The 21241-nt window shown below is 39.1% G+C and overlaps 1 protein-coding gene across 1 annotated transcript; it reads left to right on the plus strand.

Moving 5' to 3' along the window:
- Positions 1–1546: 1546 nt before the first annotated feature.
- Positions 1547–17641, plus strand: eef1e1 (eukaryotic translation elongation factor 1 epsilon 1). Its single transcript, XM_020529646.2, has 4 exons — positions 1547–1699; positions 8345–8545; positions 9594–9689; positions 16508–17641. The coding sequence occupies exons 1-4, from the start codon at positions 1607–1609 to the stop codon at positions 16646–16648; spliced, it is 531 nt and encodes a 176-aa protein (XP_020385235.1). The 5' UTR covers positions 1547–1606; the 3' UTR covers positions 16649–17641.
- The last annotated feature ends 3600 nt before the right edge of the window (positions 17642–21241 follow it).

Raw genomic sequence — 21241 nt, forward strand, 5'->3', positions numbered from 1 at the left:
TCAGCTTTTCTGCTCCTCTGATGCTGCTTGGCCTGCTGTGTTCATCCAGCTCTACACCTTGTTATTTCAGATTCTACAGCATCGGCAGTTCCTACTATCTCTAATACTGTATGATAGATTTTTCAGCAAGTGAATTCTCATTGATACAGGCATTGCATTGAAAGCACTAGTTGGATGTTGACTGACAGTTCACTGTTATGCTTTTTTAAAATTTCATAATAGGCTGGTTGCCTCTTTTAAGGCACTGCCCTGAGATCAGATCAAAAAGTGATATAAATTTGTGTACTTAAAATTTAAACCAAGCTTGGCAGTTAACTATCAGTCACCATGTAACTGGCACTTTCTCCATGGCAATGCCTCTACATTGGACTCCATTTGCTAATCAATCTGCACTGTCCTATCAAACAGTATAAATCTTAGTTTTCCTTTGCACTTGTATTCTTAACAATGTCTTTTTTCGGCAGTATTCAAGTTCTTTACTACAAAATGACTTCATTGTTAATGTTAAATGTAATTATTTCTCAGGCACTTTTATGTCATTCTTCGGTATATTTAACTTTATTAATGTGAGTTGTATGATTATGAAATTAATTTTTTTCTTTCTTGCATTCAAAATGCCTGGTTGTCTGGTAACACTCTCATCTAAGAGTTCTGGACTAAAGTCCCATTCCAGGTCTTGAAAACAAACGTCAAAGCTGACACTCCAGTGACCATACAGAAGGAGTGCCACAATGTTTGTGATACTGTCTTTCAAATGGAATCTTACACTGCAAACCCCATTGACTGCCCAATCACATGCAAAATGGGCCATTGCACTCTTTCAAAGAGCAGGAAGACAGTTATCCCAGAGATAGTAAGAATTGCAGATGCTGGAGTCAGAGAGATAACACAGGGTGGAGCTGGAGGAACACAGCAGGCCAGGCAGCATCAGAGGAGCAGGAAAGCTGACGTTTCGGATTGGGACCCTTCTTCAGAAAATGTTATCCCATGTGTCCTGGCCAAAATGCATCCATCAATCAACACCACAAATGCAAACTATCTGATCGCTTTCAAAGTGCTGTTGATGGGAGCTTACAGTCTGTAAATTGACAGTTTTGTTTCATGCACTAAAACTGCGACTACACTTCACAGGTTCTTAATTGGCTGTAAAGCACTGCTAAAATACTCAGAGATAACAAAGTGTGGAATTTCTGAAGAACGGTCCCGACCCGAAACGTCGACTTTCCTGTTCCTCAGCTGCTGCCTGGCCTGTTGTGTTCCTCCAGCTCCACATTTTGTTATTTTCTGACTCCAGCATTTGCAGTTCTTGCTATTTCAGCTAAAATATTCATGGCGTTTTGAATAATTCCAAATCATTCAGGAAGTTCTGCTTAACCGTCGCATCGTGAAGCATGTGCAGGCTTCTCACAACGACGGCTGGAGAAGGAGTGGGTGGGTGGCAGCAACAGGAATGATTTGAGCTCCCTTTAAAAATTGGCCTGAGAAGCTTGGGTGCAGATGCCCTTGTGACCGCGGGAGGCGCTGTTAGGCGCATGGTGGGCCGTCGGGATCGGAGGGCGGGGCCTATTTCCATGGTCACGGGGGCGGAGCCAAGCAAACAGCAAAAATGGCGTCGGCGATGGTGGAGCTCGAGTCGCTTGAAAAGACGTTGGGACTTCGGACACGAAGCAAACTGGGGTATAGGAAGGGCGATAGTTCGGTGAGCAAAGAGACCGAGCAAAACTGGGAGCGAAATAGAGATCTGATCGGTCGGGAATAGAGAGGAAAGGCGAATTAAATTCGGATCCCTTCCCCCACCTCCCCGTCATCATCTGGGTATCTGGTGGCCATGGTGACTGCCTCGGGATGGCCGGCCGTGGAGATTCCGTCCATCAGCGGCAGTCTGCTGTTTAAGTATACGTAGCCGTGACAGAATGTGTTATCTCCTTGCGAAACACTTCTGAATGATTGATTTTAGAGTTATAAGACCATAAGACATAGGAGCAGAAGTTAGGCCGTTCAGCCCATCGAGTCTGCTCCGCCATTCAATCATGCGATTGATAAGTTCCTCAACCCCATTCTCCCGCTTTCTTCCCGTAACCCGTGATCCCCTTGACAATCAAGAACCTATCTATCTCTATCTTAAATATACTCAATGACCTGGCTTCCACAGCCTTCTGTGGCAGTGAATTCCATAGATTCACCACTCTCTGGCTAAAGAAGTTTCTCCTTATCTCTGGCCTAAAAGGTCTTCCCTTTACTCTAAGGCTGTGCTCTCAGGTCCTAGTCTCTCCTACCAATGCAAACATCTTTCCAACATCCAATCTGTCCAGGCCATTCAGTATTCTGTAAATTTCAATTAGATCCTCCCTCATCTTTCTAAATTCCATCGAGTATAGACCGAGAGACCTCAAACATTCCTCATAAATTGATAGTTATTTGTGAACTTCACTTTGCCATAGAAGATGTTGAGATTATTGGTACTTATAATCGTACGTGATTAAATTTCTGTAATCCTCATACCCACTACGCATATGCTGGCTGCAGCCTTTAAGGTTTACAAACAAAATGCCTAGTCAGGACATGTCAGAGGCAAGTTGTGAGTTAACTACATTGCTGTGGGTCTATGAAATACAGACTATGTAAGGAAGATAGATTTGGTATTGCATTAGTCAAATACATGGTGTTTGCATCAATGTGGAAAGTTTATTGTCATTAACATTGATACTAACTTTCCTCAAAATATGATTTATTTAATCATTTGAATTTAACTTTTCCAACTGCTGAAGTGGGATTTGAATTCCTACCTCTGGATCTTTGCCAGTAATCTGGAGACCTGAAGTAAAATGTCTATAATTACTAGATTACTGTATCATTTTGCCTTGTGACTTGAATTACTTGCCTCAGATTTCCCAATTCCTGACTTGTTCTTGTACCAATCATATTCGTATGGCTGGTCTCGTTCACTTTCTGGTGAATAATAAGATCTAGGATGTTAATGTTGGAAAATTCAGTGACGATAATGCCATTGAAGGTCAAAGGACCATGGCTAGATTCTGTCATCTTGGAAATGATTATTAAATGGCACTTGTGTTATGACACGGAAACAGACAACCGAACCAAATCAGCTCTTCTGCCTCTGATTTGCAATGTAGTAAAATTAAAACCTTCAAATACCCTCAAAATTAACCCCACTGATTCCAGACTTATTGAAGAACTGATCTTAGATTTTGTAAATAATCAATTCTTGACGTAAGTTTGTAACTTAAACAAAAACTTAGCAATTTATTAAGAATACAATAACTTTAGTTGCATAAAAGTAATCAAGCTAATTATGCACTCATTGATCACTGGATGTGGCAAAACTGCAGATTTAGCCCTGTCTATCAATTGCTGCTTTCACCTTTGCACAGAAGTATTCTTGTGTTTTACCCTCACCAGGTCTCCTCATTTTAACTATGCCTGGTACTGCTTCTAACATGCCGTCTGCACTCTTTGTTGACCAGAGGTGAACTCCTGCGTTGGTGGGAAAAGTAGAGTGGGATATACCAGACCATGACGTTACAGATTTGCAGTTGAAAGCAGTTCTGATGTTGATAGTTCACAACGGCTCACGGTTGGCTAATTTTGAGCTGCTAGATTTGTTCTCATCATGGGGCAGAAGAATAAAAATTGAAATACTGTATTGGTACGGTACATTCCTAAATACTGCTTTCATAAACAGTAAACTTTGAAGTGATCGAGTTGTTTTAAAGTTAACGTATTTGTTAATTTCGAAGGGTTTAGGTAAAATTGACATAAGATATTGTAAGATTTTTTACATTTCTTCACGGGATCTAGTTGTCCCCAGTTAGGCCTGCAGTTACCACCCTAATTACTCTTGAGAAGGTACGATCAGCTGCCTTTTTGTACAGCTGCAGTCCATGGGGAGAGTAGGTACACATACAGCACCATTAGGAAGCTTGATTCAGGATTTTGACCCAGCAACACTAAAATTCTGGGCAATACAGTTCCAAACCAGGATAATGTGTGGCTTGGAGGGGAAATTATCAATGGGAGTTCTCTTGCATATCTGCTGCCTTTGTCCTTCTAGGTGGTAGAGGTAACCAGTTTGGAAGATGTTGCCTAAGGATCCATGATGAGTTGCTAAAGTGCGCATTGTAGATAGTACACATTGGTGCTGCTGTGCATCAGTGAAGGGAGTGAATGTTGAAGATTACGGATGGGGGTGCCACTACAGCTTTCTGCTGGATGATGTCGAGCGTCTTTCATTTTGTTTGAGCTGCACTTATCCAGGCAAATGCGAGTATTCTGTCACATTACATTCCTGACTTGTACTTTGCAGATAGTGATGTAGTTTGGAAAGTCAGAAGGTGAGTTACTCCTTGCATAATTTCTAGACTCTGACCCACTCTTACAGCCACAGTATTGATATAACTCTACCAGTTCATTTTCTGGTCAGTGGTAACCTTCAGGATGTTTATAGTTGGGAATTCAGTGATGGGTTTGCCACTGAACGTCAACTGAAGCTTGTTAGGAAAGTTCTTGTTGCCTGGCACTTGGGTTGATAAGTGGCAAGTAACATTTGCACAAAAGTTTGGATGTTGTCCAGATCCTACTGCAAAGACATTTTGAGTCAAAGAAATTGCCACATTGAGTAATAGATGGCTGGTATCATTTCTAAGAAAGTTGATTACTAGGAAGAATGCAGAATAAAAGAGGAAATTGATACATGTACTTTTTTTTCTGGATGTAGAACTATCAATTATAATCATTTAGAGTTTGTTACAAAACTGGCTACAAATATTTGCAGTATGTAGATGAAGTTTACTCGAGGAAGCTGTGGTAGAAACTGATTTGCATTTTGAATGACAGGAGCTGAAAATAAAATTGTATGCCGAATCCTAGAAATCTATTTCATATCATGATGGGCAAACTCTCAGTACCCCATCTCTTGTTGTACATGTTTTACAAGTTACATTACTAGGTTTGGAAACAGCAGAGTGCTTTGACTTGCACTGGCTTCTTTATTCATTCAGCAAAGAGGAATGAGAGAACTGTATTCCAGTAGGTTAAAAATCACACAACACCAAGTTATAGTCCAATAGGTTTATTTGAAGGCAAACTGTTGGAGTCTCGCTCCTTCTTCAGGTGTCAGTGAGAGAGGTGGCATCAGGCACAGAATTTATAAGCAGAAGATCAAAGGGTCATAGACCAATGCAAATGTGACAAACAAACCCAAGATGGCTGTTAAATTTTTAATCAGTTAGAAAGGATTAATATGCAAATTCAAGAATTTCTTTCAAGTCACTGCCCCAAGATTCAGAAAAGATTTACAAGGATGTTGCCAGAGTGGGAGGGTTTGAGCCATAGGGAGAGGCTGAATAGGCTGGAGCTATTTTCCGGAGAGCGTCGGAGGCTGAGGAGTGATGTATAAAAGTGGTTTATAAAATCATGAAGGGCATGGATAGGGTGAATAGCCAAGATCTTTAACCCCACGTCGGGGGAGACCAAAACTAGAGGGCATAGGTTTAAGGTGATAGGGGAAAGATATCATAGGGACCGAAGGGGCAACTTTTTCATATAGAGGAAGTGGTGGAGGCTGGAACAATTATAACATTTAAAAGGCATCTGGATGGGTATATGAATAGGAAAGGTTAGAGGGATATGGCCAAATGCAGGCAAATAGAACTAGATTAATTTAGGATATCTGGTTGGCATGGACAAGTTGGACCGAAGGGTCTGTTTCCATGCTATACAGCTGTATGACTCTATGACTATGACTCCAGAGCGACAACAATGTGGCTGCCTCTTTACAGCCCTCAGGGCAAGTAGGAATGGGCATAGCCATTGACACCCACATCCCATAATGAACTTTTGAAAAAAATAAGAGTATACAGAAGCATGTCACATTGGAAAATCGTTTGCAATGTTTTAACGGGCATGGAGGGAATCTCCTCAATACAGCTCAAATTGTAGGGCGCATATCTGAAGTGTCCTCTCAAGTTCAGGACAGGTGAGGATCAGTTCAGCTGGGAGTTCAGTGTCTGCCTAAGCTGCCTCGATCCGCTGTGCATTCTCAGGGCTGCATACCACAGCTAGGAGACTCTGGATGGCTTTGGCTGTGTCCAGGAAGTTGACTGATGCCCTAATCACCTGCTTCTCAGACATCCAACACATTGCTGAGTCTAGTCACCCAAGCTTCTGAAGCCCTGTCCTCCACCAGCCACATTGCTGATGAAGAAATCTACTCCTGAGCAGTGGCTCCCTTACAGCAGCCACTACCTCCGTGGGGAGAAATCTCAGACCATGTCCTACATCTTTATCAGGCAATTCCTGGAAGAACATCAAAGGACTCATCAACTCCATAATCCAAAAATATGTGTATTGTGTGAGGCCGTGCATCCGGCAGAAGAAATACTTCCCTTGTAAGCTATGCTCCAAAGTTCCACACACGACAGTCAGCAACAGAATAGCAATCGTGACTTGACCTTGGCAGTAAGAAATGCAGGTCATCAGGACCCACCACCTTGGAGGAGGCTTAATAAAAGATATTGCCTCAGCGTCTGAAGATGCAAAGTCGTAATCGGAGTGCTGGAGTCCAGTGCCTGACCATCCTTCCTAAGTAGTAGCCTCAGTATATCAGCAGCAATCCAGTGTTACTTTTGGTTCCAGAATAACGCTCTTGAGTTTTCTCTGTATGTTTGTCACAAATGTAATTATTATTTTATTCAGGCACTTAAACACTGTTATGAGACAACTCTAGGACAGGTGGGACTTGAACTCAGACTTGTGGCCCATATGTAAGCATGTTACTACTACAGCAGGACCCTAAAATAGACTTCTGGGACTAACTCGCTTTTTTTTTTGCCTTCTCCACCTTAGCCAAAAGCTAAGCCTAAGCCTGTCACCCAAAAGAAAATTACATTGCCTTTTTTTAAATCCGTGCAGATTTTTATTAATTTCCATTCCTGTTCCAACAGCAGTTGTTTTGATTTGAATCAATGTCACCAGTGAAACATCACCATTTATTTATCTACCTGGAAATGTTATACCGCATAAATGAAAGACTCCACCAGCGCTGCCCCCCCACCCCAAGATTTTCTGTTTTATTTTTAAACATTAATCCATAATAACATCACCTCTTGAGTGCTTTTTTTTATTATTATTACCAGCTGTGTAACCTGAGACTTCTCCTTTTTCCCCTGCCACCTTCAAAAAAAAAAGTACTGGCAGGGTACCATGCATGCGTGTTTTGTACATGCACACTGAGAGCGGTTTTGGAGTGTCAACAGACATTCCATTACTCCTTGCACTGTAGTTCCACCACTCTAGAACAAGACCTGTAAGCACACATCTTTTGGTTTCCCTCCTCCCTGGTGCACGTGCACACACATGCTTACATTATCATCAACATTTAAAATTCTGTATTCTGTCCAATTATATCTGAAAAGCAGATGAGAGGCTTAAAATGAATTTTCTTTGACAGGCCATCCATATGTTGTTTCTATAAGAGATAGCAAGAACTGTAGGTGCTGAACTCTGAAAGGTCCCGACCTGAAACATCGACTTTCCTGTTCCCCTGTTGCCTGATCTGCTGTGTTCCTCCAGCTCCATACTGTGACTTGATGTGGATGGTCTGATTTGTTCCTATTTTCTCAGTGAATTGTTGTATTCAATTTTGGATGATAATCTGAAGCTCTTACAATACTAGATATTCTTTAAGAATATTATAAAGATTTATTAGTCCTAGAATAACTTTCCTCCAGTGGTTAAGCAGAGAAGAATCAAGCCATTCGTGGTAAATAAATACCATGTCCGTGTTGCCTTCTAAGGTTTCAGAAATAAAAGATCTTCGCCGCATGAAGTTTTGACTTGAACTGTTTTTATATCAGCCCAACTTCACATTTACGGTACTTCTTTCCCCTTGAGTGAACGATTCATGGCATGAGAAATTTGAGGTTATGTATTATTAAACTGTTCCATTTCTCCACCCTTTCCCAAGAATACAAATGGCTCCAAAATCTCTTCAAAAGAAGCTTTCATCTGTTCTATTAAGTCCAATTTTGTTTTCCCTGTAGCGTATTGATACGAATGTGATCAATTAATCCTATTGACTCCAGTGAATATATCGTGTGTTAACGTCCTATGTTAGCTGGTTTCTGTTTCATAAGTCAGCAACTTCTAAAAGATTGGTTTGATTTTTCACTAAATCATGCACCTATCTCTATCAGCATGTCTTGTGCCGTTGTATGCTGTAATTTATTTGATTCTGAGCTATTATTTTGAGTTGTGTTTCTAAACCTAGTTTTTATTATTCCACTGTAGGGAGATCATTTATTACCTGGTCTTTTCAACTTTGCAGGTCCCTGTACTACAGACTAATAATAGCTCTGGTTTAGTGGGGTTGACTACCATTGCATCCCATCTTGTAAAAGTGGCCAAAAAAGAGGCGCTCTTGGGAAACACAGCAGAGAAGAGCGCAATAGTTCAGCAATGGCTCGAATATAGAATCACTCGAATTGACAGTTGTAACAGTCAAGAGGATAGAAGAATGACCTTAAAGGTACGGTTAATTTCATTTCTGAAGAACTGACAGTAACTGAAACGTCTCTGTGGCTTCTTTTTAAATTAGATGTTTTGTCCTATGCCTCATCAGAATCCCCAACAGGGAGGAGTTTAAAATTTGAACATAAATAAAGCATGCCATTTTAGGCCAAGACTGAAATCAATTGAACTTGCATTTACAAAGGAGTTTACACTAACTAGTGATATATAAAATGCCACAGTCCACATTGAATGTTATTCTTAAAAGTGGGTTATAGTTGAAAGGTGACTGTTAGAGTTATACACAAAAGCCTAGCAGTTGTCGCCTGCTATTTGGCATTTCCTAAATTATTTAGTGGCAGCACCAACTGAATAAACTTTAAATAAAATTAAATGAAAACAAAAGCCACAACTATCTTAATAGTGGTATTCTGACACTCTACAATTTGAGATCTGATTAATTTAATAATTGCAATTTAAAATTAGCAATATATATATATTCTGAGTGACTTTCTCCAAGCGTGTTAGTTCGAATGATTTCTTTTTACAAAAAGTAATAATCAAGCATCTGGACATTTCTCTGCACATCCATTACAATTCTCAGCGATTAAGTTGACTGCATACATGAAGCCTATTAATAGACATAAACTACTATATTTTGGCAAATTTGCACAGTCCAGGCATTGCTGATGTGAATGTTATGATTATGATACTGTTCAAGACCTGTTGGATGAACTACGGTGCTAATTCACCCTCATTATTCTAAGCAGCAGCAACAATGCCAGCACAAATTTGGTACTGCAGGTTGAGCGTTCTTTGATATTTGATACATTAATACTGCAACCAAGGCAATTTTTAACCCCAGTTTATTTGATTTCACCTTTTTAATTCTGATCTTCCATTTTGATAACCTTGTATGGCAGAGCCAGGCCAAATCAGTGAAGAGCCACTGTAACCAATCTCTGGCTTGGGTGATAAAGAATGACCTGAATTTGTAAAGCAATGACTTCTAGCTTGGCAATTTATTATGTACATGCCTCCCACCAATTTTTGTTTTGTTTTTGTAGGAGCTCAATTGCTACCTTGAAGATAAAGTATACCTTGCTGGAAACAGCTTGACATTAGCAGATATCATGGTGTACAATGGCCTTCATCCTATCGTGGTGAGTGATTTATAGAACCTTAGAAATTGGACTTTTAACTAACTTAACCTCTGGGTAAGATTATAAAGAATCTATTTAACTGCTGTAGAATGTTAAATTATTCACAAAATATGACATTAAAATTCTCTGATTGTATGAAAATATCTCAAAGTAGCTCGCTATCAACTTTAAATTTTAAAGGAAAAACCTGATTGTGCTATAACTCCTTTCATCCTGCACAACCTCCAGTTAAACCAACTGGCTGACTGCACCCTGTTTTAACTACTTTTAGACTCCTCCCATACAGGTACAACTGATGCTAATGTTCTCTGATTCAGCTATGCAATCGATTGTGTAAGTAAGAGGAATGTGGAACAGCTTATCTAACCAAAACTGTTGTTTGTTGGTTGTCTTTTAGGTTCATTGGGAATGTGCCAGAGTAAGTCAGCAGAAAACATTCAAATTTTGTTGGAGATACCTTGCACAACAATCTGTCAGATTCAATAACTTGTAATAGCAACAGCAAAACAAAATGAGAGATTGGTTTACGCAGTCAAATTTGGATTTCCCTCAGCAGATATGCCTCAAAACATCATTAGCAAATCTGTGCTTAAAATTAATATGCATAAATCATAAGCAGAGGTAATGCTCAGAATTGGTATTGATTTAAAATCAGGGAGGTGCTTTGTAGCGTTTTGGACTAAAATGTGTGACACGTTTTTCATAAAGCTTGTGAACTGCCACCACAGAAATACTGCAAGTTATCAAATATTTTGAAGCTTGAAATATCACCATTGCTTGATGTTATTAATGAAATAACTTTTTGCTGTTCTAAAGTTGGATTAGATAGTTCTATACAGCCTTTCAGATGTTTAATTTAGTGGAGTTCTGGGATCAAAATAAGTATTCCAGTTCTGCATGACTGAAATCAAAATTTGAATGATTATACCTTCTATACTGGCTATTATAGAAGCCTCATTTGAATTGATAATTTACTGGCAATTAACACTGAATTATGGAGCAGTTGTACATCTATATCTATATAATCCATTCAGTTAAATGAGTAGATTGGAGAAACTGGGGTGGTTCTTCTAAATGCTTGACAAAAGAACCAAAAGCCACATGGGGGAAATAGTTTTTTTTTCTTATGAAGCATGTGTGTGTCTAGAGTGCACAGACTGAAAAGAAGATGGAGTCAAACAACTCATTTATTACATGGTTCTCTTATGTTTTAATGACCCACAGTTCTTCAAGTTATTCAAAAATATGTTTGCATTAATGGAGTTGACTTGCAATTACCAAGGTTTGCTTGTCAAAAAACTAAGTAGAGCTGATTCTGTTTTCTCGTCATCCACCTTGCCAAATAGGACTCTGACAATCCAAAAAATTCCCTCTGGAGTTCTTTTTACGAAGCTTTAATAAGTGTGGCGTGATTGTGTGGAGCAAACGTGGCCAGGCATGGAAGTTCACCTTCTAGTTTTGCTTTGGCTTCATCACAATAGACAAAATCTCTTACATACTATGAATTCAGCAGATGGAGCAAGAATTTTCCAATGGAAGTCAAATGCCTTCTAGAACGAGTATTTAAATTTGGGCATCCTCAAATCAGACAGCTTTCAAGTTTTCATGGAACATTACAGTACCAGCATGAGAGAGCATCATCCGCTTAGCACAGATGAGAAAGAATTTCTTCTTTGAGGGTAGAGAATCTGTGATTTCTTTTTCCTTTACTGCAGAGGGCTGTTGAGTCTAGGTCATTAACTAGATTCAACACTGAGATTGGCAGATTTTTAATCAGTAAGAGGATCAAATGTTATGTGAATTAGGCAGGAAAGTGGAGTTGAGGATTATAAAATCAACTAATCTGTCGTTGAATAGTGAGCAGACGTGATGAGCCAAATGGACTACTACTACTCCTTCATCTTATGGTCTTATTCCCAAGTTTTAAGCACTTCTGTGCTGGCATTTGGAGTTCAGCTCATACTCACAGAATGCAATAAATGCCTTCATGAGCATTTTCCCTACAAAGGAAAGAGAGGATTCCAGTACTTTTGCAATATGAGCAACAGCACGTATTTGATTTGTTGTAAGATACCCTGCTTATTGTGCGTCTAGAAGATTTTATTGAAGACTTGTGTGCGCTGTTGTTACTGGTTCATCTAAAAAGTAAGTGTACACTTGTACAGAGGCAAAGCACTCCAAATACTGAAAATGACTACTGATGCTTGTTTCCTGCTCTTATCCCAGACTGAAAAGTTTAATTAACTATGATTTCAATTTCCATATTTCTTTCCTTCATGTGGCTCATTTGCAATTGTCCCATTTCCTTCCTTGACTTATCTGTCTCCATTTCTGGGGATAGGCTATTGATTAAAAACCACATGTAAACTCAGTGACTCCAGCTACCTTGACTACACTTCCTCCCACCCTGCTTTCTATAATGATTCAGTTTTTGTTCCATTTCTTTTCTAATTTGTCTGTCTCCATTCTACCTGATTTGACAATGCTACATGAGTGATTTTGACCCATCTTCCTTTTTACTCAACCAAGATTCCCTTTATTGGTTGGCAGGGCCCTCAATACTTCCAATAATTCTGTTCTCACTCCTTCTCCTCCCTCGCAGAACCATGATAGGATTGCACTTGTCATTGCCTTCCATCATACTAATCTTGTGATCAATGGCACCCATTTATGCCACTCCCAACTTGATGGAACCACCAACACACCTTCCCTTTGCTCTGTTTTCGCATTGCAGGAATACATTCTTTCCAACATCCTGATCACTCCTAAGTCACCCCAGCGCTTTGATATAGCATCATCCCAGGTAAATGTCGGAGGCACAATATTTAGGAAAGACTGTGACATGGTAATGAGTTAGTAAGCCAGACCCCCAATTTAATGTTCTGGAGACATAGATTGAGTCTCACCATGGTAGATGGTGAAATTTCAAATCAGTGAAACAGTTTGAATGAAATACTAATGGTGGCCATGAAACCACTGCCGATTGTTGTAAAAACTCATCTGTTTCACTAATGTCCTTTTAGAAGAGCAAAGTGCTGTCCGTACCTAGTCTGGTCTACATGTGGCTCTAGACAGACAGTAATGTGGTTAACTCTTAACTGCTGTCTGGGCAATAAATACTGGCCTAGCCACAACACCCAGATCGCATGTGTGAACAGATAGAATTTGACTTTTTATCTCACTGTTAGCATCCAAATGAAATGTTGGTTTACTTACTTCAGTTATTCTGCTGTTGCCTTGAACATTTCTAGACCCATCTTTGTTTTTTTTTAAACTTGTCCCATTACCATCTCTTTTTGTCTTGCACTGTCATTCATTTGTCATTCCATCTCTCCGTCCTTGTACCCTATTACAGATCTCCCCCATTTGTTCTTAGTCCCAGCTGCAGTCCTTGCTGAAAACTGTTACGTCTGTAACATTTTCCAGTTCCAAAAGGTCATTGACTTGAAACATTAACTCTTGTTTCTCTCTCCACAGATGGTGGTTGACCTGCTAAGTTATGCCCAGCATTTTCTATTTCTGTTTTACATTAAAACACTTTCTCACTTTTTGAACAGGCTCTACAATGAAATACAATCTGAATCATCTTGTGGATACCACAGCTGTTGACAGGCCTTGATCTGTATGGACCACTTCACAGCCACCATAAAGTACTTATTCCATTCTGTTCACATACTTAAGTCAGTCATGATGAGCAGCTTTGCACTCAGCATTTCAGGGATATGTGTTGTGTGGGACTCTGTTCTGCAGGAGCTGAGTTGGACATGAAACAGATGTGGTTTGTTGTTAAGCTCCGTACTACAGAGAAAGCAAATTTCACTTCACAGTTGTTACTACATGCCACTCGTGATCATACTGTTCTCATGCTATAACTGTGCAGCTGGCAAGCATTCACATGACAAAACCCAGATTGGCCACCTCAAATGCTGGCTGCTTCACAAAATCATTAAATGTCGAACTACAACACTGGGCGGTATAGCTTATCAAATAATTTATCAAACATTAAGGAAATTGTAGTATTTCCAACTAACTGATTTCTCGCTTAGCGTCATCATTGACATCTAAATGCTTCATGCTCAGGTTGGGTAGATTTGGGCATGGATTTTGTTGCTGGGCAGCATACCCTGCGAAATTGTAAAGATGGTGCATTTAGAATTCTATCCCTTTGTTCACCTTACCACCTGATTGTTCCATTCCCCAAGTTGCCTTCAGTCTCCCTTACATAGCTGTCCAAGTATACACTTGATTTGTAGAACAAGCTGTCTACTTGATAATCCCCTGTTTTTAACATTTGGCAAACTGAAGTTCAGTCTGCCACTGATTCACTTTTTCTGTCATGTCTGCTGGAGCCAACTTCTGAATTTTTCCAAGCAATGAGAAATTATTGGGACTGGAGTGATGCAGTTGACAGGTTAGTAAGACATTCGGAAAGAAAGTTTTGAAAGAGGCTACGTAATGAAGATTGTTAAAGGAATGAATTTAATCTTTATTTCCAATAAATATGTTTGATTTCTTGGTTCTTTCATTTAAAATGGCTCCCTTCTAATTTTAAGCTCTGCTAATAAGATCCTGTAGTACACTTCCAGTGTTCAGAATAGAGCGGTATTCATGGATTATCCCTACCGGTAATGATTTTACAGAAAGTCCAGTAATTAAAGTCGAGATACGTCCATTTATACACAAAAGATGTAAAGTCACCATTGTCCCGGAGGACCTTAGGGCTGCTCTCTCATGAGAGACAGCTGGTAGTGAGTTTAACCTAATGACCACCACGCTTTAGGTGAAGTTGGAAAGGCGAGACCTTCATGGTAACCTCAACCAGTATGGAAATTGAACTGTTACGTCATTCTGCATCACAAACCAGCCATCCAGCTAACTGACCGTTCAGTATGCTTCTTACAATTCTGTGCGCTTGACTACTTGTCATAATTTCTAGGCAATTGTGGTGGCTCTCTATTGTTTTTAACAATTATGCCTGAACATGCTTTAACCATAATATGGTCCCCATAGAGACTGATATTTCCAAATTCTAGTGATTGAAAGGATCACGGGATAATATTCCAAATTTTCAAACTTTTTCTGTAACTAAAAACAAATAGACTAAAGTGTTTCAATGGGCAAATTGTATTGTAAGCTTCAGAAAAAAATTCCCATTAACTTTTTAGAATTACAGAAAATTTCCCTCCACTGTTACACTTTGTTCTGTCCCTTTTTAGACTGCTTATTAGGATTCTTCACTTAAGAGGGTTTGTTTTTCTTTTCCCAGTCATGTAATTCCTAACGGCAAAAGTAACTTTTGCAGTGACAAGAACTCCAAATTAGCCCCTTTAGCCAGGGCTAGGTAAATGATCCAAATTCATTTAAATGTTCACGTGCTTGTTCTCTTCAATCCAAGCACGGTTATCATCCACATCCTGCACAGAGATCTGCTTCTGTTTCTGTCTCTCCGTCAGTTTCTTGTATACTGACTATCTGATATGTTCAGAGATCTTTCAGGAAAACCTGTAACCCAATCATGCAGTGGTTTCCTGTTGACTCTTCCCCTCTCAAAGCCCAGTCTCTATAGCAGTGTGAATCGGGCAGGCTTTTCATCCAGGTAAAAATGCTAGTTAACAATTCTTTAGGCCCCAGCTCCATTCTGTCTTGAAATTTAGTGAACAGTTTTAAAGCATGAGCTTTCACATTATTAACACCTAATGGTCTACTTACTGTGCACAGCTGCCATTGTGTAAATGCTTATAGCTGTGAATATCTTGCACTTTCTTCCCAATTGGACAGTCTTGAGCACCCCACCTCTAAACCTGTAACAGCCAAGCTACCTAAGTTTTTTGTTAGGCAGAATCCATAACAGGTCATGTGTCTCTCTTAATTCCTCATTTTTATCCAAATTAAAGTGTACATTCGTAAAACATCATCTTAAAACTTTGATACTCTTAATACTGTGTAAACATACAAACATGATAGACACAAAATGACCAGCTGCCCATCAAGTCTGTTTGTTACACTGCACAATCCTTTAATGTTGTTCTTGCTCTGTGGTATGTTCTGGACCCATGCAGCTTAGAAAATTAATCAGTACCTCTTGCTATTGTAGACCTGCAATTAATTGTCATGTGTATTACAATTGTGCTATGAACATGGAAGCAATGGAGTGTAGGCAATTAATACACAGGTCTGTATTTACAAATTGCCTTTTCATTTAGTCACATAAATGTAAACCATTAAACTTGGCTTTCTGTGTAAAACAGAATTCCCATACATTCCTGCACCCTTTTATTGATTAAAGCTTTCCCTTGTGTACAAATGCACACTCTAGCTCCTACTATCCTCCCATTTCATTTTCCTGCTGACTATTTTTGGATCTTTGCTTCTAAAAGTGCCCAACCTTCTTCCACCTTATCCAAAAAGTGAGCACTTATGTGAGCACTCTCGGTAACTATTAATAAGCACCTCAACCATGAATACATCACAGGTGAACCCAATTCTAAGCAGCTTTTAAATAGGCATCCCTGGGGTAATTGGGAATTGAAATCCTAGCTTCCATTGTCCAAGTATCTTTCTTCTTCACCCCAGTGATGAAATAGTTTTGAGTTGACTTATGATTCTAGGATTAGATAGAGCACTTTAGTTCCCTCTGCTACATCCTCAGCTGTGGTCAATTAATTCAGCATGTATCAAACTTGGGACAGTTTCAAATCTGTGTGATTCAGTCATACACTGTATTCATTTTGATTATTGGCCCATTTGTAACTAAAGATGTTTCACTATGTTAAGCTGCTATTCTTGTTCTTAACTATTTTTGATATATCTGTTTCTAGGCTGAACTAAACCATGAAGAGCGAGAGAGATACGTAAATGTTTCCCGGTGGTTTGACCATATCCAACACTATCCGGGAGTCCGACAACACACAGCTGCTGTTGTCTTCATGAAGAACAGGCTGTATCCTACCATTCACTAGGAAAGCTGCATACAGTCTTCATGAGTCATGCTGAATTGGAACATTTGCTTGTCAGAATTGAAGTAGTGAGGGTTGACAAGAGCACATTTTCTGATTCTAGAGCACAGGAGAACATGCCTGTTGTTCTTCTGTCTCTTGTTGTGTTTCTTTGTGGTAAAAATGTAACACAGCAAATTATTTTTTAAAATTCCATTTGCATTTTATTTAGCTCCAAAATTAACTTCAGGTGTCAATGTTATAGGTTTTACTATGCTACTATTTCTGTTTTTTAGTAAATCATGTTTAAAGCGGTTATGCAAAGTTAACATGAGTCTTATTTCTGAGTAGAATCTTGCCCATTTTACAAAGTGTGTTGTTAGTGTACTTCAGTCACTAAATAAGTTTTGGAAAAGTCTCTATAATAATTCCAGTTGGTGAAGACAAGTGTCTGGAAATGATGTTTGGGCTGAAATTTCCAAAGTGCATCTCCATTAAGTGGAGTGAAAATGTGGTTACACTTTCAGTGCATAATACTGAAGAAATATTGAAACATTTTTTTCTGTGCCACTTAATACTGGCAATGCATTGGGTAGTGAAATTACAGTAACACTTGGTCTGGATTATTCTATTTAATTCTGGAGCATTAAATGAAAGTGAGCTGTTAAACATATTTTTCTAAATATTTCAACCACCCAGTAGCACTTTTTCTCATTGTGACTCAGAAGTTCCATAACCAACCAACTTTTTTGCAATGTTTGAAATTATTTAAAATATATGTTGTTTACATCATTTTACTTTAAGATTTGTGAAAAATGTGCCAATTCTGAAGAACCTGTCAAAGGGTGCCAGCAACCTTAGCTTGACTGTGAAGATTCCTAACTATTTGCAACTGTATCATTTGACTCCAATGGTAATCCCCTGTAGCATTTCTACAGCAAATGATCAATATTTATTGGTGGGTATCTGGAATTCATACTCTTAAGATATGTGAAAATAAATCATAAATTTGAACAATTTTTGGTGAATCATGAGTGTGAAAGGTATGAATTAGTCTTATTAAACTGGAGACTCTAATACGTGATGCCACATGTTTGAAGCTAAGTACGCTCTGAACTTGAAAATGTAACTTGGCATTTTTTCACTTCATAGTTTCATGGCTCTGTAATGCAGAATCATTCCTAGGGGAGGGCAAATCTGGGTGACCATCCTGGCGCTTTGATTTGAGAGGCCCATTCTGGGACGTAGGCAACCAGGAAGAACCAGAAGGCAGAATAGGTTGACCTTTTGAATGGGTGACATCCATTTGGTGAATGGACTGAAAAGCTGAAGAATCATAGGAAGAAGGACATTTAGGAGGAGTTGGCAAACCATGTGATTTAGCCTGGGAAGTGAGCAGCTTCCAGGTCTCTGTGACCCCCTTAGGGATAACTCTGCTTTTCAATTGGCAGCAACAATTTAAACTTTGACACCCTTTAAAATTAGATTCCCAAGTTGTTTTCGGCAGTCAGTTGGATGGCTGCTTTCTGTGCAGGCAACCCCATTAGCAAGGTTGAATTCCTGTACCAGCTGAGGTTACCATGAAGGTTCTGCCTTCTCAACCTCTCCCTTGCCGGAGGTGTGGTGACCCTTGGGTAAACCACCACCCGTCCTTTTCTGTAATGAGAGAGAAACCCACTGGTCTTCCAGCACTAAGTTGATTTGCCTTACTAGTAAAACGGCTGTTAAAATAGCCACTTGCAAAGCTTACTTCATAGCTGTGATGGAAAAGGGCTCTTTTTGAGGCTTACTGTGGTTTAGTTATAGCAATTGTACCTGGCATGTGGCCGGGAGAGAACGGAACAGGCGTTCATTGCTGTTTCCCCACTCTGCTCCACCCCATTACTGTACACCCCTCCAACATTTATTATCTGGTTTTAAAAAAAGACCTGCATACCAGAGAAGTAGGCCAATTGAATCAATCTGTTTGTGCCAGTCTTTATTAACTACATGATCCTCTTCAAATAAGACTTCAACCATGCCAGCATTTCCTTCTATTCCTTTCTCCCTCATTTACTTACTTTCCCTTAAAGATGCTATTTACTATTCAATATTAATAATAATAGGAAATTATGGGTCTATGGATAAGTTCTTAATCAGGATCAAATGGAGCAACAGCGCCTTTTTAAAAAATAAAAATCCTATTGAAGCCTTCAGCCCAAACACACAAACAAAGCATACCGCACATAAACAGCACAGGCTTGCTGAGCTTTGACAACCCTGTTTAGTCTTTTTGTTTCCTGTAGTTTGAGAAGGGATTATTATGGAACATTCACCAATGGAATTATTGCAAAGTCATGTAAAGACCATACCTTTTTTACTTTTATTTTTGATTGTGGACTGAAGTGGAAAAAGAACCTTTTAAAAACCAATGATTTTTGAAGGATTGTTGCACCTTTTAAAATCAAGGAACTTGACTCATTGTAAGTGCTGTTTACACAACTGCCTGTTCATGCAATGGGGGTGGCGAGGGGGAACACTTTGTTTGCAAATGAGATGCAGCCAAGTTGTGTGTACAACTGCACCTTTGCTTGACAATAGGTAGCAAATCGGTCTGTGGACTTGTGACCGGTTATTATTGGCAAAGACCTTCTGCCTGCTAACAACTATGTTGTTTGGACCTTGGGAGGAAAAGGATGTTTCTGCTCTGCATTTAAAAGCAAATGAAGCCTGAGATAGGTTTTTATTTTCCTTCTCAGCAGTTCCTGTAAACTGTGGCTTTTAACAGTAAGTCTGAGACTTTATAAATGTGAACTAACATCTAGTACCTTCTACAAGCAAGTGAAAGTATCTGGAGAAGGGAAATAAAGGAACAACATGTATTATCAATCCATCTCAGGACCATCTCAGACTGTATGAACAGGGACCACTTAACGTCTCTATTTTTTTCCTTCTGTCCATGATTTGTTTACTATGTGTAAAGTTTTAAGTAGTATATAATGTCAGTAGTTCATAATTGTTCATCTGTAGATAGAATCTATTTATAAAAATAGTAATTTTTGTTAAATATAGAAACATGGTCCATGCTTTCTGTCAATCTTAAGTTTAATAGAGAGATAAATTGGAGAATTCTGCATTTTTTTTACATCTTTAGCTTTTGTGATGACTCCAAGAATATTGGAGCTTGATTTTCAGTGCACTACCCCAATGAGGTGTACCTGTTAATTAAGAAGAAAGAAACGTGAGGTCTTTCATCAGTATTGGTAGGAAGGATGTGCTTTTCTCTGACAAAACTTCTGGATTTTTTGGAAATTCTGAAACCGCTTCACATACTTTGAATCATCTCAAGTAGTTGTTGTTGCTGTGTAGATGAGGCGATCACTTTATAAAGAGCAAGAACCATTAGCTACAATAACTGAGTGACTCGTCATAATGGTGTTGGTAAACTGAAGAGTAATGCTGAGAAAAAAAAAAAGCCCGTTCTTTGAATAGTATTGTTTGATCCTTAGCGTCCACTTATTCTGCTTGGCAGAGCCTTAGTTAATATTTTAGCTGAAATAAACAGAATTCTCAGTGATCCTATCAGTACAGTGCTGAAATCCCAACAAGATGTTCCAATGACTGGAGAGTCCAGAACTAGAGTCATAGTCTAAGAATGCAGGACAGGTCATTTATGACCGAGATGAGGAGAAATTTCTTCACCCAAAAAGTGATGAGCCTGTAGAATTCTCTGCTACAGAAAGCGGTTGAAGCCAAAGCATTGAATGTTTACAAGAAGGAATTAGAAATAGGTCCTGGAGCTAAAGAGATTAAAGATTATGGGGAGAAAGCAGGAACAGGGTACTGAGTTGGATGATCAGCCATGGTCCTTTTGAACGGCAGAGTAGATGTGAAGGATCAAATGGTGTATTCCTGTTATTTTCTATGTTTCTATACCCATTAGAGTTTAGAGGAATGAAAGGTAAACTTATTGAAACGTGTAAGATTTAATAAGGCGGAAACCAAGGGACATTTCCGCTTGTTGTGGAGACTAGAACTAGAAGGTGCAATTTAAGAATAACAGATTTCTCTTTTAAGATGGAAATGAGAATGACAACTTTCTTCTCAGAAGTTCCTGGCTATTTGGAATTCTCTTCCCCAGAAAGCAGTGTCACTGAGTTCATTCAAAGCTGAGTTTGACACACCTTTGAAAGACAACCAAGTGGAGGGTTCTAAGGGCAGACAGGAAAGTGGAATTATGATTTCAACCAGATTGGCCATGATCTTATTGAATGATGAAGCAAACTCAAAGGGACAAATGGAACACAATCCCACAGTTAATTAAGAGGCATATGTGCCATCAATTGGCTAATCTATGCTTTTACATTACTGTTTGTACTATTTAAAGATGCATTGAATTACATTGGAAAGCGATCATTTATGCCTCATTTTCCACATAATGATATGCATAAGCAACATAATACATTAACTTACATTATCTCATTGACACATTGTATGATTACTAACCACATTTGCAGTGGCAACATTTAAAATAATTGATGATTGTGAGGAGTTGGATAGTATGGCATTCATTTGAATTAAAAGAAGGTAATGCAGTTTGCATAGATCAGGTTATATCCACGATGATAATTACTCTAA

Source organism: Rhincodon typus, chromosome 4 (assembly GCF_021869965.1).
Source record: "Rhincodon typus isolate 14 chromosome 4, sRhiTyp1.1, whole genome shotgun sequence".
Classification (NCBI taxonomy): domain Eukaryota; kingdom Metazoa; phylum Chordata; class Chondrichthyes; order Orectolobiformes; family Rhincodontidae; genus Rhincodon; species Rhincodon typus.